The following is a 17,335-nucleotide window of genomic DNA, read 5'->3' on the forward strand; positions in this document are numbered from 1 at the left end:
ATCAGCCTCGTGGCTCTCCTCTGGACACACTCCAGCAGGTCCATGTCCTTCTTCTGTTGGGGACTCCAGAGCTGGATGCAGTACTCCAGGTGGGGTCTCCCCAGAGTGGAGCAGAGGGGCAGAACCCCCTCCCTCGCCCTGCTGGCCACACTTCTGCTGAGGCAGCCCAGGATCCGGTTGGCCTTCTGGGCTGTGATCGCACGTTGCCGGCTCATGCTGAGCTTCTGGTCAATCATTTCCCCCAGGGCCTTCTCCTCAGGGCTGCTCTCCAGCCATTCCCCGCCCAGCCTGGAGTTGTGCTTGGGATCACCCCCACCCAGCTGTAGGACCTGCACTTGGCCTTGTTGAACTGCATGAGGTTGGCTTGGGCCCACCTCTCCAGCCTGTCCAGGTCCCTCTGGATGACATCTAACAGTTTTAACTCTGTTAAACCGAAGATATGACTCTCTCTAACCAAAGATCTCCACTCCCTAGAGAGACTTGGCGTGTGGTTCAGAGGAGATAAATGTCCCGCTCTTTGCAGATACGGTGGCCCAAGACACTCAGTTCTCTGTACTGTGTCCGTTTAAATAGCATTGCTGACGCTGGTCGGTTTGTGGCTGTGATGTGCAGGTCAGTGTTTGGTGGATTTTTGGAGCGAAACCGTGGCTGTACCAATGTCCAGTACCAAAAATTTAATTGCGTGGATGGTCATCCCTCCTGTTCGGTCTGTGTCTTGTGTACGAGCGTGTGTTGTCTTGCAGCTCTGGGGAGTTCCCCTTGAGGACAGGCTGCTGTTCCGTGGGGCTTAGAGCGAGAAGTGTTGTTGATTTCATTTGAAAAGTTTTCTAAAAACAAGGTGAAAGCTTTGATGTAGAGATGAGATTGCTTTGGGTTTCGGGGTCAACAATGTTGGAAAACGCATGCCAAACTACTCCCAAAGCAGCCAACCCCGGATAATCATGTTCAGAGGCTGGTTGGTTTGTTTGTTTTTAACTTTTAAACCCCTCCTATTTGCACTTAATGCTGATATATTGGCACACTGATTCTTGTAAACTTTTATTACGTGAGCTCTTTGATTTTGATGGTTCCTGTCCCATAGCTCTGTGCTGGGGTCACCAGCCTTACCTAAGCCATCACTGCTGCTGGTCACCGCGGGTCCTCTCTGAGGTCCACATCAGGGATGGAGGCTGCTCCCAACTGTGGGCTGGGCCACCCATGAGAAGATGCATGCTTCACCTGCACTTCCAACCCCATCCATCCTCCTCCTCTGTCCTGCTGGTTGGGACCTGGTTGTCCTCATCACTGGCTTGAGCAGCAAGTTCAGATTCGTAGTAGAAATATGTTCCTTTAAGGTTAAGAGGGCACCTGCCTATGGGCAAATCCTTGCTGTATAGGGAGGTGATGGAGATGTGTTGGGAATCCTTGAGCCTGCGTTTCATTCTGGAAGTTTGGAATGCTGGCAGCGTGGCCAGAGCTGAGCGTTCTTCTGGATCCTCTTGCAGTAGCTTGACCTGCAAGCAGAGTATGGACTTTGAGCTGGAGTTCAGCAAAAGCACAATAAGAGAGATGAGCCTTGAAGTAATTTCTCTTGTCAAATTTGCTTTCCTTTTATAATATCTCTTGCCTTGAAACATCTTCCACTTGGGTGTTTCCCTGTTTTTATCATGCATTCCAGAATTGCCCCTCTGTTTTAAAGGGATACTGTAATGACAAGGATTTCATGCAGCAGCAAGAGCCCCAACTCCCGTTACTCCCTTGCTCGTGGTGGGTCTCTGATACACCTGAAGTGCCCCTCACTTCTCTCCCCTTAGCTAAAGAAGAAAACAACATGTCTGCTTCAACAGTTTGGATCAATTGGAGCTTATGTTTTTGTTCTGTAACAGCCTGGGGAAAATGCGGTTTTGCTTATTCTGCTGTAGATTTGAGGTGTGACACCATCTTCCCCTCTTGCCAGCGCTTGTAAACGAGCGATGTCTGGGAAATGTGGAAAAACTGAACTGCTTAGAAGAGCAAAGGTTTTTAACGTGTTTTGCTGGAGACTTGCAAAACCTACCTTGCTTCTGAAATGTAACGCTTTCAGTTTGATTGCAGGTGGTGTGAACAAATCTTTCACACCATAAATAGTGTAAGAGTAAGAAAGCTGCCTTGCTTCCAAGCTGTGAAATTAGGAAATATCTTTTCATCTGATGATCCTGTTTTCTTGGAAACCTTTGCAGAAACCAGGACAACTTCAGGGTGCAAAGCTATGTGAGTTCTAATTGACAAGCGGCTGAATATGAGCCGGCAGTGTGCCCAGGTGGCCAAGAAAGCCAACGGCATCCTGGCTTGTGTTAGAAATAGCGTGGCCAGCAGAAGTAGGGAGGCGATTGTGCCCCTGTACTCAGCACTGGTGAGGCCACGCCTCCAGTATCGTGTCCAGTTTTGGGCACCTCAGTAGAAGAGAGATCTGGAGGCGCTGGAGCAAGTGCGGAGGAGGGCACCGAAGCCGGTGAAGGGCCCAGCAAACAAATCCTGTGAAGAGCGGCTGAAGGAGGTGGGACTGTTTAGTTGGAGGAGGAGGCGGCTGAGGGGAGACCTCATCACTCTCTACAACTCTTTGAAAGGTCACTGTAGAGAGGTCAGTGCTGGTCGCTTCTCACAGGTAATTGAGACAAGCGAGGGGTCTTCTCTCATGAATGACAGAACGAGAGGGAATGGCTTCAAGCTCCAACAGGGGAGATTTAGACTGAACATTAGGAAAGAATTTTTCACAGACAGAGTGGTCGGGCACTGGAATGGGCTGCCCAGGGAGGGGGTGGAGTTCCCATCCCTGGAGGTGTTTAAGAGCCGTTCAGATGTGGTGTTGGGGGATATGGTGTAGGGGAGAACTCTGTAGAGTAGGGTAGGTGGTTGGACTCGGTGATCCCAAGGGTCTCTTCCAGCCTAGACAATTCTATGATTCTATGACTATAAAATAGATAACTCTTAATGGGTTTTGTTACCAATGAGCCAACTAGAATATTTCGGCACCTAAGGTGGCATAACTTGAGCATCAGTGACACCATCTCAAGTGTACGGCTTCACCTATATTGAACACTGACCCTTTTCTGTAGTAATAGCTAGGCTCAAGTAATGAGGGTTTTTTTCAGTAACTGATGTTGGCACTTGCAGGTTTGTTCTTTGGATTCATCTTGGTTAATGCTGAGCGTAGTACAAAGGTAGTTTACAAATTCTGACTCTGAAGCTTAAAATGCTTCTGGAACTCAGTTCTGTGCAGATAGTAGTAGTAGGTTTTATTTATTTACACACAGTAACTAAAAAAGGACTCAAGTGAAAGATCTGATATGGGATTAAAAGGGCAGGTGAGACAGGAGAAGGTACTTAAGGTGCATCTATTTTTTTTAAGTCTCTTTAATCCTTTTACCTGGTTCTTCTGGATCAGCTTGTAAAGCAGCACAGTTATTACTGCATCTGAAGGTGGGAACTGCTTTGCTTATCTAAGTAGGCTGAGAGTTAGTATTAAACATCTTTCTTAAAGAGCGTGAGATGACAACTGTTACCGGGATAGTGCGCATTACTCTTGCTCCTGTGTAGCCAAAGCTAGTCATTCTATCAGGTTCACCTCAGGTGGTGGCTGCCCAACACAAGAAACTTCGATCCTACAGTGCAGGATTAGCTAAAGTTAGCAAAACCACAGTGAGCCACAACTGGCATGGAGCAACGCCGGGGCTGATGTCACTGGGCTGCTGTTGGCCTCTGCGCCTCTTCTTTAAAGACAGTTGTGGATAAAAGTGTGCCGGTGTTGTGGCTTGTGCAGATGTAAATGTTCGTTACGCCTATTGGGGGTATTTGCAGCGCTTGGCATGCTGTTTGAAGTTATTTGATGGAGGGCTGCATGCCTTTGGAGAAGACAGAACTGGTGACTCAGAGCCCCGTGACCACTTTGAGGGGTGGATTGTCCAACCTCTTCATTTCTCCGTTGTCCTTGGGTCTGGTCGGGGATCAGGTTGCACAGGAGCTGTGTGTGCTTTGAGGTTTTTGGGAAGCATCTGACCACTGTAAACAAGTCTCTAAATTCTTGTGCAAACTTTCTGCTGTTGGAAGAAGCCATAACTGCTCAACCAGAAAAGTTGTTTTTCCAGATGAGCTCGTCTAGACTGAGTTTAAGTATCGGGTGAGTTTCCTAAAGCTTGGACATTTCTCATGATTTTGCTGTACCTAGGACGAGAGGAAATGGCCTCAAGTTGTGCCAGGGGAGGTTCAGGATGGATATTAGGAAAAATGTCTTCCCCCAAAGGGTTGTCCAGCACTGGCACAGGCTGCCCGGGGCAGTGGTGGAGTCGCCATCCTTGGAAGCGTTTAAAAGATAGGCAGACGTGGTGCTGAGGGACATCGGTTAGTGGTGGTTTGGAAGTGTTGTGTTGGTGGCTGAACTTGATGGTCTTCAAGTTCCCTTCCAACCTAGATCATTCTATGATTCGATAGTTGCTTAGTGTTCATGGGATGTTTTCAGTGATCCAAAAGCCTTTTGACAATGACCTGTTCCTGTTCATGCTTTTGCAATAGCGGCACTGTTTTATGTTTCCTTGACAGATTTCATCTTGAACTTGCAGATGATGAAAGGGTTTTCAATACCTATTTTACAGGATAGGATGGGTGAATCTGAGGACCCTTTTCTGCAGTTATGCCTTATGTCCAAGATACAGGTAGACATTTAGACCAAAATCCATAAAACTTTGAATCTGTACTTCTCTTCCTGACCGTAACTTACTTTGTGTTAGACTTGCAATGTCATGTGCTAGTTTTTCCATTATTAGGAGGTGAAGGATCTTTTAGAATAGTTTTCCCCTTCTGCATGCTTCTGCATCCTTCTCTCCCTCCTTCCCACGTTTCCAGTTATAAGCGAAAGTCTGAGATTCCTTCTTGCAGTGTACCTGATTAGATTACATGGATCACTACTTCTATAGATACTTTCTGAAGGCTGTTTCTATCATCTTAAGAATGTCTGTATTGTCTAATCAAATTGATCTATCGTGGACCTGTTGGAGCGGGGCCAGAGGTGTCCCCGGAGATGCTGGGAGGGCTGGAGCCCCTCTGCTGGGAGGAGAGGCTGGGAGAGGTGGGGGGGTTCAGCCTGGAGAAGAGAAGGCCAAAAAGGGGAGACCTCAGAGCCCCTTCCAGTGCCTAAAGGGGCTCCAGGAGAGCTGGGGAGGGACTTTTTACAAGGGCATGGAGTGATAGGATGAGGGGGAATGGCTTCAAACTGGAAGAGGGGAGATTGAGATGAGATATTAGGAAGAAATTCTTGGCTGTGCGGGTGGTGATCCCCTGGGGCAGGTTGCCCCGAGAAGCTGTGGCTGCCCCATCCCCGGAGGTGGTCAAGGCCAGGTTGGACGGGGCTTGGAGCAACCTGGGCTGGGGGGAGGTGGCCCTGCCCAGGGCAGGGAGGTTGGAACAAGATGGCCTTTAAGGTCCCTTCCAACGTAAACCATTCTATAAATAGTGTCTTGACAATAGATAATAACAGATGGCTAAGGAAAATTCTTTCTAAAAAAAAAAAAAAAAGCAAGTGTGGAGTGATTCTTGATTTCTCTTGGGTTCCTCAAAATATTCTCCCAGCTGTCTTTGAGTGGAGTTCCTAAACTGAGGGTATTTGACTTTGTATGAAGAACCGCTGCAATTCCCCCATTCCCAGCCATGCATTGTTGAGCACTCGCAATAGTCTGTGGATAGTGGTTCACAGCCTGATTTGGGAAACACCTCCTGTGGATTTAACCCGGTCAGCTGGAAAGCACGGGGAACATAAAATTACATGGTCATACTTAACTTCAGTTCTTTAGTGACTGAATTGACTTTTTTGATTACTTGAGGAAGGTCTATATCAGAGAATCACAGTGTAGCTGAAGTTCAAAGGAACCTCTGGAGACTGTCTAGTCCAACTACTCTGCTGGCAGTGAGGTTCCTAGGACATTGTCCAGTCCCAGGATGGAGACTCCACCGCTATGCTAGGCAGCCTTGTCCAGTGTTTGACCACTTGCAGAATATTAATTAAAAAAAAAAAAAAAACAGAAAAAAACCCAAAGATCACCACACGTAACTTGTGCCCACTACCTCCCGTCCTTCCAGTGGATACCGCTGACGAGTCCAGGTTGGTTTTCTTTACAACCTCCGATCAGGTGCTTATACGCATTGATAAGGTCCCCTTGGGCTGTGCCTTCTCCTGGCTAAACAACCCCAACTCACTCAGCCCCCCCCCCCTACAAAAGGTGCTCCTGTCTCTTACAATGATCTGTGTGGCCATTTGCTGGACTTCCTCCAGTCTGTCTGTCTTGAACTGGGGAGTCCGGGACTGGGCACAGCACTTCAGGTGCTGTCTCACCAGTGCTGAGCAGAGGGGGAGGATCACCTCCATCAGCGTCCTGCCTCCGGCAGCCCAGGGTGCCAGTGGCCCCGTTTGCCTCAGGGGCGCACTCATGGTCAACAAGGGCTTGTTCTTCTCCAGTTGCAGGACTTGGCTTTTCCCTGTGGACTTGAGAGGAGGTTCTGTCTGCCTGTTTCTCCAGCCCGTCAAGGTCCCTCTGAATGGGGCACAGCCATCTTCTGTGTCAGCTGTTCCTCCTGGTTTTGTATTGGTTGTGAACTTGTTGAGGGCGCACTCTGTGCTGTCATCTGGGCATTAATGGAAAACAGGTTTGGACCCAGTACCAGCCCCAATGTTTTGAAGGTTGTTTTTTTTTACTACTTGCTGCCAAATGGCAGATAATCAGATGGCAGATAATCATGTCTATGAAGACTATTTAAAAGTCTTTCCTCAGTAGAGACGTGGCCAGTTTGGTTTGGGTTTTGTGAGCAAAGCAACACCTTAAAAGTCTCAAGCTGTGTTGTTAGCAGCATTAATTTGAGGGAGTTTGTCTTTATTGGTGTGTTGGGTGGGGAGAGGGGCATAATGAAGTTTCTCATCCATCTATTGACCTGCTGGGGTCAAGAGTCAATGAAGGGTCTAGACGTTGAGGGCTCAGTCTTCTCTCCCAGTGGACAGGCAACCTCTTTGGCTACTTGTGTGTTCCTGAGTAAGTGTCTTGAGGTACAGAATTTGCATTATTTTGAAGTTGGCACTAATGGCTAACCTGGAGTTACAAACACTTTTCTTGTGCGTTTGAGAACAGACCAATTGGCATTGATCTGTTCTTGCAGTACCCAGACTGGTGGCACTACAGTAGTGGCTCCAGCAAAATGCCACAGTTCTAGCCTTAGAAGCCACCCGAGAGTCACGTCCTCAGGTGAATATTCTTGTACATGCAGCCCAATGCAAAATAAACTGGAGTTTGCACTATGATCTGGCAGATAAAACTATCTTTCAAGGATGCTGAGAGATAAGAATTTATAAGGCATCTCTGAGCAGAATGTTAGATGAATCAAGTCAGTAAAATCTATGTTGGGTGCATGATGCTCTCTGTAGTTACCCATGCAGAGCTATGAGCTTCATTTGCAAGACCAGCAACACACGATTGCCTTTTGGTGATTCTGTTAATATGTTCTTTGCTTTTTTGGGCTTTCTGTTCAGAAACAGCATGTTCAAGCTGGGGAGGCAAAACGAGCAGCCCAAATACCATTGGGGAGGGTGCTTGCAGCTGTGTCACCCACAGAATAGGTCATCTTCCGGTGCTGTATTTGCTATAGCCTAGTGTTACTCATGCGTAGTCTCGAAGACGGATAACTGTAGGCAAGAAGAAAAAATAATCACAGAATCACAGAATGGTTAGGGTTGGAAGGGACCTCTGGAGATCATCTAGTCCAACCCCCAATGTTGGTCTCGTTACTACTGGGGCACCTCTAATCAATTTTATTTCTAATCTGTCATCTTCCTGATCCATGTTCTTTGGTGTATTCTTACAAAAGAGAGTTCGCCTCACTCCAGGACCTCTAACACCATCAAGCTGAGTTAGCAAAAAGAGTCTCTGCCACTCATAGCAGATTACTTCTTCAGTTGGCACAACAGCGGTGGGGACACCACAGGATGTCAGTCCCTGCACTGGCTGAACACCCCACCGCCCGTACATGAGAGGCCCTGTCCCAGACACGTAGGAGGTCCAGGACTGCAGGGAGTGCCTGGTGCTCCTCCTGGAGGCCAGGGTCGAAGATGATGGCAGCTTCACCAGCGGAGCATGGGCTCTCCTTGGGTTTCTGGGTGAACCACCAGTGGGCAGAGGGGGTGAGCAGACTGTGCAGCACTAGGGAGGACAGATGGGAGACTACCTGATGATCTGCAGAGATGTGGCAGCGCAACAGCCCAGGCCCCACACTGCTCAGGAGATAATGAAACAGCTGCGTTAGGGGGTCAGGGGCACTGTTGAAGATGGAAGTGTTGGTTATTTTCAGCAGCAAAAAGTCTTCCTCTGCCTGCAGCTGTTTGGATGGAGAACAAATATAGGGTTCTGGCACCCCAAGAGGAGCACTTGGTTCTGACAGACTGGCTATTTTTGGGCTGGTTGTGCCTGAAGCAGTCTTGCTGCCTTGGGAAGTTTGCTTGCCAGGTGGTTGGATCCAGGATGTTGCAGAGAAGTTGGTAGAGTTCTTCTGGTTTGTAGACTACTACCCCTACTACTACGTGCATACGGGCACCTGTAGGATCAAGGATAGTTTGGTTGGAAGAGACCTTGAGAGGCCGTAGTCTAATCATCTGCTCAAAGCAGGGTCAGCTTGAGGTCAGACCACATTGCTTGGGGCTTTATGCAGTCAGGTCTTGATGAAAACATCCAAGGATGGAAATAGCGCAGCCTGTCAAGTTTCTTGGCTGTCCTCATCGTGCCGGTGTTGCTCCCTGTAATCACTTGGCACCTCTTGTGTTTCAGCTTTTGCTCAGTGTCTCTGATTCTTCCAACTAGGCACCACGGTGAAGAGTCTGGCCCCATTTTTACAACCTTCTCATAGGTACTGGAAGGCTATTATGATGTCTGACCCTCAGCCTTTTCTTTTTTTCTTTCAGATTTCTTCAGTGTCCAGGCTGAAGTCCTCTATCCCATAACTCTTCTTACAGGGGAAGTGATCTACTCCCCTGAGCGTATTGGGGGGCCTACTGCTGATGCTCCCCTGCCTTTATCCCTCTCCCTCAATTAATCAGCATTGTCCCTATATTAGAAAAGGAAAAAGATCTCCCAAAGGAGACCTTGAGCAGATCGAAGGTCATTGCCAGGCCTTGGGAGCAAGCATGAGAGGTCTGGGGGCCCAGGTGGTCTCCTACATCCTGCTGGGGAATGGAAGAGCCTTGGGCAGGAAGCAGATGTTTTCTGAGCATCAGCTTCTGCCTGCGCAGTCGTGTTTGTAGGCAGGTTGCTTGTTTTTATGACCATGGGACTCTTGAAGGAATGAAGACTGCTGGTGGGAGATAGGATCCATCTGCTGAAGAGGGACAAGGACGTCTTTGCCAACATGGTTGCTAACACGGTGTGGAGGCTTTGAACTAAGTTTGTTGTGGGATGGAGACTGAAACCGGGAGACAAATGTAGGAGGAAGGGAGGCACCTGGGGGTCTGTGACAAAGAAGACTCACTTCTGCAGAGAAACTCTTGCACCTCCCCAGCACACCCGTGGGCCACTCTGAAATGCGTGTTTGTAGATGCATTCGGAATGGGATGTAAGGGGTTGACGTCTGTGTGCAGTTTTGATACAAATAATTTAGTTCCCTCTTGATCAGTTCTTGTTACATGCAGAGCCACAATGTTGGTGAGATTAAACTCGTGGAGAGATGGATGATCGGAGTGCTCTGCATGGAAGGAGAGACATGGAAAATGAAGAAGGGTTTGCCTTCTGTGCTAAAGAGCAGCTTTAGGAATGTGCAGAGCTGTGGTGTAAAAGTGATGACTCAATTGGGAGCTTATCAGTTAAGTTCAGAGGGGAGGGTGACAAAGGGGACATGGTGGTGGTTGTTAGCTGCCGGCCAGCTGATCAGGGAGAGGAAGTAGAAGAACCCTCTTTAGACAACTGGATAAAGCCTTATGAATGGAGGGTTGGTTCTGACTCTGTCCTGGCGTCTGCTGGAAGCACAAGGTGATAATAGGGTACAACCGATCTTGGAGGCCTCTGGAATTGCTTCAGGACAACTTTTTGAGCCAGGTGCTGGACAAACTGGGCTAGAGGAGGTCTAGCAGAGTGAGGAGAGCTCATTGGAAATATGAAGAGCGGCGCACAAGTGTCACCTTTGGTGTCAGTGACCATGAAATGAGAATTTCAGATCTTGTGGGAAATGAAGAAGTGAGTAGAAGGATAAAAATGTCTGGCCAGGAGGGCTGGTTGATCTTCAAGAGCAGCCTTCTCAAGGCTCGGGAGTGGTCCATCATGATTTGCAGGAAGCCAAGCAGGGGTGGCAGGAGGCCAGACTGATCATCTCGCTGAGCTCGACTACAAGAAAAAGTCCTATGGAAGGAAGATGTGGGAACAGGTTACCTGGGAGAAACACTTAAAGCATCCCGTGGGCATGCAAGGATATAATTAGTAAAGCTTTTCTTCCTTTCTGCTCTTAATGATGAGGTTCTGTGGCCGAACACAGTATTAACTTGCATCGCAGTTCTGCCTAGTGAAAAACTAATGAAATGTGTTGCTGTCGCTATAGGTGTGAGTGAGATGGGACTTGACAAGAGTGAGTCTATGTAGTGAAAGTCAAGAGGAGGACCCAGTGCCCAAGAAGAAAAGTGCACGTACAGAATTGTGAAAAATGGCAAATGCCCTAAAGTTCCTCGTTAACGGAATCATAGCACTACTTTATTTTTCTCCTCATTTGTTTTGCGAGCTTCAATGGCAAGGTTGACACCAGAGGTGGGAATTGAGATAGCTTTGACTCTTCTTGCCCTCCGGGGGTTTTTGGCACACTCTGCAGGACAAGCTTTCGGGTTTTGTTCCAGGTTAATGGTATCTAAGTATACTGACTCTTGGCAGTGCTGAGCAAACATGAATTGGGAGCTGATATAAATCCGTAACCTGTGGTGGCCTGATTTACATCACTCTTCAACCACCTTTATTTCCTATCCTTTTGCTGTGGGCATCCTTAGTTACAATACAGTGAGAAACGAGGTGGAATGAGTCACCGAGGCTGATACTAGAGTAAGTGTAAACAAATCCCACTTAAATCTGTTTAAAACTCCCTTTTTTTTTTTAATACACCTGCTACTCCCGAAATCCCCGAAGACAGATGCTGTGCTCCAGAGAGCGCCTCCTGGCAGTCAGCCGCCTGCAGCTTTGGGGATAGCGTAGGTGGCTGTGGAAGTCAGGCTTTAATGCAGCTTAACGAGACTTTCACACGAGGAGGACATCGAGTGGGGCTGCAAAGCTAAAGATGGTGCTAATGGTAGGTCTTTGTTCCTCTAAGCAGAGAGATGCTGCAGTTCAGCAAGGTCTTTTCAGAGCCCTTTCCGAGAGAACTAAATCTGCAGCCCTTCAGGATAGCTTGGATGTTCCTGGAGGGAGTAAGGAGCGGGGCTTCGGGAGAGGCCGTGTGTTCTGCACAGCTCCTGAACAGAGAAATTCAGACCGGTTATTTCCTTCTGCAAAGTAACTTGTGGGGTTTTATACTTCACATATGGAGGGTTTGTGTTCTGGCTGAAGATGTCACTCGGCACTGGAGGGTTGATGTGCTGGGCATGGGTCAAAAGCGGATGATTAAGAAGGAAACGAGGCATTTCCTGCCCAGCCCCCCAGCACCAATATTGCTTAAAATATCCAAATGACGTGTAGAAACTGGCATCTTCCTGCAGAAGTCTGCAGCATCTCTGTCTGCTGTTGTGGGTTGTGCCTTTGCATCTTAGCCCTCTGGAAAGGGAGGTGAGTGCTGGTTTGGCACTGGGGCGTGCACAGGGCGGGCTTCGGGAGGAGCCGGAATGTATTTGACAATTTAGTGTAGGAACCATTTTCGGAGACCATAGTTACGAACTTTAAGCCTGAATTGTGTGCAGAGATTTTCAAACAGCCCTAGCAGTATTAAACGCCAAATGTCCTTAACCTTCTTTAGTACTTACAACCAAACTGCTCAGTAGTTGTTTCAGCTTTGCAAACATGAAGGATTTGGTTTTTGGAAGTCTCGTATCTGAGGTGCCTCGGCAGTTCCTGAAGCACTGTGCTGGTGACGCTGATGGCTGTGAAGCCACCCTGTTGCTGTGGAGCATTTCATTCTCCTTAGGAAATGTTACGTAGGGGCAGTGCTTTTGAAATAAAACTTGGGAATTGCGCTGAAGTCTGTCCTTTCGCCAGTCTCCTGGAGTCTCTTTGCTCCTTACCTTCTTCAGGTGGAAGGGGTGCTCGTGAGATGTGAGAAGGCCGGTAGTTCTTCCTTGGTTGTATCTTTGGAGGTGTCCAAACCATTAAATGTAGTTTTCTGTGCAGTTGAACATTAAGGTGAAAATGCAAACGAGTAACTTCCTCTCCATCTGCTTTTGCTTGCCAGGTCCTGGAGAAATATCCTAATACACCTATGAGCCATAAGGAGATCCTTCAAGTCATCCAGAAAGAAGGACTGAAAGAAATCAGGTGAGTTAAGTACCCACTCCAATAAACACATTCATACTTTGGTTCCAGCTTAGTTTAGTTTACTGTTAACCCCTATCTCATAGGTATTTTGGGGACTGAAATGTTAAATAGCTGTAGAATTGGACTCTAGGTCCGGTTTGCAAACAAGCTCTCAAGTCACTGGCACGGTGGGGGTCATACTCGGTTTCCAGGGATGAGCTGCACCCCTCTTGTTGCAGCTCTTGGGTAACTAGAGTTAGAGAACTAGACCTCATCAGGTAGTTCAGACTTCATTACTTTTTTTCTTTTCTTTTTTTTTTTTAAAGGTGAAATAAAAAGGTGAATAGTCAGCTTAATGAAAAGAACCTAAACTTAAATTTAAATCTATCCAGGAAGTAAAAAAGCAGCCTCGCTTACAAATCTTTATTGCGAAAACTTTGTCTCATGCTGTTTTCTTAGTGGTGTCTGGAGGAGTGTGTGGTTCTGCTCTAGTGATCTTCCTCTTCCCCCCAAGGAGCAGAGTGAGTCTTTGGCGTGCTGGGCAAAGGATTCGGCAGTACTGATGTGCTTTAGAGAAGCAGAACAACTCGGATGACAACTCTTGAAGTGCGGTTTCCATAGCTTAATTCTTGAGTCATATGTATTTCCCAGAGACAGACAGGTTTATTTGTTGAGATAAGGAACAACTATCCATATGAAGAAGAAAATATTTATACTTCTGTTTTCTAAAAGTACAGAAAAACAGGGAGGGAAGATGATTGGATTTGCCGGTTCATCTGTCATGGAATGAAATAACCATCCTAAATTTGACTTAATTAGGTTCTCCACTCCATTTTGCCAGTTTAATACATCTGCTTTGACAGAAATATTCAAGGGCCCAAGTGCAGAAATTCTGCTGTCGATAACAAGATCTTCCACTCAAGTTCTGGATAACACAAAGGTTGTTTCCTTTTTGGAAAAGTCAATTTATCTCAAAGTAAGGAAACGAGTACACTCATTTAGTTCTTAGGAAGGTGACAAAAGTGGGGCATAGTCCCTGCCCTGAGGATGCACTTTGCTTTGGGGCAGCACTACAGTCAGTCAGCCTTAGGACAGCTTCAGTGTCATGTCAAATACTGTCAGTCCATCTGTGGTGTATCTGCACACAGCGACTGCCCCCCTCAGCCCCTCCTGCGCTCCCAAGGACAGGAGTGCAGCTGTGTGTACTGGTGGGCTCACTGGTGGCAACGCACAGGTCCCGCAAACATCCAGGCACTTAGATCATAGAATCATAGAATCTTTATGGCTGGAAAAGACCTTTAAGATCATAAAGTCCAGCTGTTATCTAACACTACTGGGCCCACTTCTAACCCATGTCTCTGAGCACCATAACTGGACGGCTTTTAAATACCTCCAGCGATGGTGATTCAACCTCTGCCCTGGGCAGCCTGTGCCAGTGCTGGACAACCCTTTGGGTGAGGACATTTCTCCTCATCTCCACCCTAACCCTCCCCTGGTGCAACCTGAGGCCGTTCCCTCTCGTCCCATCGCCTGTTCCTGGGGAGCAGAGACCGCCCCCCCCTCGCTGCCCCCTCCTTTCAGGGAGCTGTAGAGAGTGAGAAGGTCTCCCCTCAGCTCCTCTTCTCCAGGCTGAGCACCCCCAGGGCCCTCGGCCGCCCCTCACCAGACGTGTCCTCCAGACCCCTCACAGCTCCGTTGCCCTTCTCTGGACACACTCCAACACCTCAATGTCTGTCTTGTCCTGAGGGGCCCAAAACTGAACACAGCACTCGAGGTGGGACCTCACCAGTGCCCAGTACAGGGGGACCATCACTGCCCCAGTCCTGCTGGCCACACTGTTCCTGACACAGCCCAGGATGCCGTTGGCCTTCTTGGCCCCCTGGGCACACTGTGGGCTCATGTTCAGCCACTGTCGACCAACACCCCCAGGGCCTTCTCCGCCGGGCAGCTCTCCAGCCGCTCTGCCCCAAGCCTGCAGCGTCCATGGGGTTGGTGTGACCCAAGGGCAGGGCCCGGCCCTTGGCCCTGTTGAACCTCACACCGTTGGCCTCAGCCCATCCATTCAGCCTGGCCAGGTCCCTCTGTAGAGCCCTCCAGCAGATCGGCATTGTTGATTGTTGAGGCCCCATCCCTGGAGGTGTTCAAGGCCAGGCTGGAGGTGGCCTTGGGCAACCTGGGCTGGTGGGAGGTGTCCCTGCCCAGGACAGGGGGTTTGGAACACAATGATCTTCAAGGTCCTTTCCAACCTAAACCATTCTATGATTCTATGACAATCCTGCCCAACTTGTCGTCATCTGCAAACTTACTAAGGGTGCTCTCAATCCCATCATGGAGATCATTAATAAAGATATGAAATGGGAGCAGCCCCAACACTGAGCCCTGGGGGACACCACTTGTCGCAGGCCACCCAGTGGATTTAGCTCCATTCACCACCACTCTCTGGGCCCGTCCACCCAGCCAGTGTCTGATCCAGCAGAGCGTACGCCTGTCCAAGCCTTGGGGAACCAGTTTTTTCATGGGAATGCTGTGGGGAACAGTATCGAAGGCTTTACTGGAGTCTGGGTAAATAACATCCCCAGCTGATGTGGTGAACCTCTTTAGCAATTGAGTGGTCTTTTTGGGGCAGAGCCTGAGGCAGCAACTCAGATGTGGCATGAAACAGTCTGTGGCTGCCCAGGCCAGATTTTGGACTGAGCAGCCAAAAAAAAAAAGCAGAACAGAAATGCCACGGTGCCATGTAGTCTGTCTTGATCTCAAGTGCTCATTTTAGAGTCATTTTGGGGATTTAGCCTGAGCTGGTAATAAGTTCTTTCCCCCTCTAAAAGAGCTGCTGCCGAGCATCAGGACAGCACAAACTTCTCAGGATCTTAAATCCCAAGAGATGCTGGTGGGAGCAGATGGGAAACTCAATTTCTCTCGTTCAACTATCCACCTTACTGACATCGCTACATCGGGGTGCTGTGTGGTCCTCTTTGCCCTGAAATGTTAGGTAGGTGTAATAAAGCTTTATTTAGTTTAAGACCTAAAAGGTTGTCAGTTCTTGAGCAGTCCAGTTCCAGTTAATGCCAGTACTGTGTTTGTGGCTGGATTGGGCTTCCTATAAGCCCTGCGACAAGATGGGCTTAACATAAGTCAGCATTTATTAGAAGAAAAATCATGTTAGAGAAGGTAGAAGAGCTGCCAGCTGAGCATGCCGAGCTCATCAGAGTGTGAGTCCTCTTACGCGGAGGCTCAGGCAGGAACCGGCGGCAGAGCCCGTGGCCGCAGACGGCAGTTTCCCTGCACGTGGCCGCCTCCAGGCAGCAGGCGGCTGCCGGGCTCGGTGAAGCGGTGTATAGGTTCACAGGCAGGACCTGGGCTTTTCTTTTAGTGTGTATCAAGGTATGTGAGTTTCGAATTGTTTCTCAGTGCAATTTGCTTTTAATAACCAAAATGGAGATATTTTTTTTTTTTGGGCAGTAAACTATTTACACAAACCACATAATCTTTCAACTCTGTTTTGATTGCAGCGCTGCTTTTAATGCAGCATCACATCCTTAGATATATCGAACTTTTTTTAAACCTCTGATTTCCAGGTAGAGAATGGTTTTAGAAGAAGTGGTAAATGACTTTCCTGTGGACGCGCTGAAAGGAGGCAGGAGTGGGGAGCCCCACTAGTGTCCACAGGCATTTCTCTCTCTGGCCACCCAGCAAGTCCACCTCCCCTCTGCTCTGAGTCCCGGTGCGGGCTGCCCTCGGCCAGCTCTTTGGGAGGAAGCTCAAGGGCATGTTGGAAGAGTTGAGAGGACTCACCAGTATTGTTGTAGAGCATTTGGAATTTCAGGGTAAAAGGGTGGCAGTTGAGACGAGCGAGGAAAAAACAGCAACGGTGATTTCTGCTACATGCGGGCCAGTGTGACTATTTTTCGGACAAGGCTAGGGCTTTCATGAGATGTTTTTTGTAGAAATACAGACACCTGGGGTGATACTGGCTGGTTATCTTACCTGTAGTAATAATTTTATCCTAGTACTCAAATAAGTAATTTTAATCATGAGATTTTTAAAGGTCAGCCCAGGACCAGTACTCTGAGGTGTCAGTTCTGGAGACCTGGGGCACCCTGGAGCTAGAACTATACTTTTTCACGTGATCTGTCATCTTAATTTTCTCATTTTGCCTGTTTTGCCCGGCTGCCCGAATACTGTGAGATCCTTTCCTACCTACAGGTCACTGCTTGCAAACTGTAGAAATGAAATACGTGTGGATAAACACTTGAGGAATTGGCAGCGTAACCGTGTCGAAGACTTGTCCAGTGTCCTGTAGTGCCCTACGGCTGGTGGGAGCGTAGCCTGGGGAGGTCTGAGCGTGTCGTAACACTTACGCTTCCAAATGAGCCTCTGAAGACACACGGGGTCATGGTGCTAACCCGAGCAACACCAGCTGTGAGAGTTCCCTGAACCTGAATGCGTGGGATAGACGGGCATTGAGAGTTAGCAACAGAGAATCACGTTTGTTTCATAAGTAGCTTTTAAAATCACAACTGTTAACTTGTAATTGGATTTCTTTAACCTCCCCTTGGGTGTGTTAACATCAGCGTAAGGGTAGCTGAAGAGTTAGCACCTTGGAAAGGTATCTTGCGTTGCCTTCTCTCTCAATAGCCACGAATGTTCTGTTTCTCTTGGGTTTTATAGGGGGCGCTGTGTCAAATACCACCTTGTCAACCTCTGTCCAAACACAGTAACTTTTTTGCCCAAAGACTAACTAAGCCGGGAAATACATCTAAACGCTAGCTCAGTCTTGGTGGAAATGAAAAAAGCGTGGTGCTCTGGCTACTTTTATTTCAAGCATTCATGGAATTTCTAACATAAACCAAAAAAAAACCTCTTAAACCACTTGGGGGGGG

At 48.1% G+C, this 17,335-nt stretch overlaps 1 protein-coding gene across 1 annotated transcript in view; it reads left to right on the plus strand.

The window, feature by feature from the left end:
* The window catches only part of ASXL2 (additional sex combs like transcriptional regulator 2), a 147,401-nt gene that overhangs the window by 48,836 nt on the left and 81,230 nt on the right, over positions 1-17,335 (plus strand). Inside the window, 1 exon segment of the mRNA XM_009890372.1 lies at positions 12,394-12,485. Coding sequence (XP_009888674.1) covers positions 12,394-12,485 — 92 coding nt within the window.

This window comes from Charadrius vociferus, unplaced genomic scaffold, assembly GCF_000708025.1.
Source record: "Charadrius vociferus isolate BGI_N301 unplaced genomic scaffold, ASM70802v2 scaffold647, whole genome shotgun sequence".
In the NCBI taxonomy this organism is placed as follows: Eukaryota; Metazoa; Chordata; class Aves; order Charadriiformes; family Charadriidae; genus Charadrius; species Charadrius vociferus.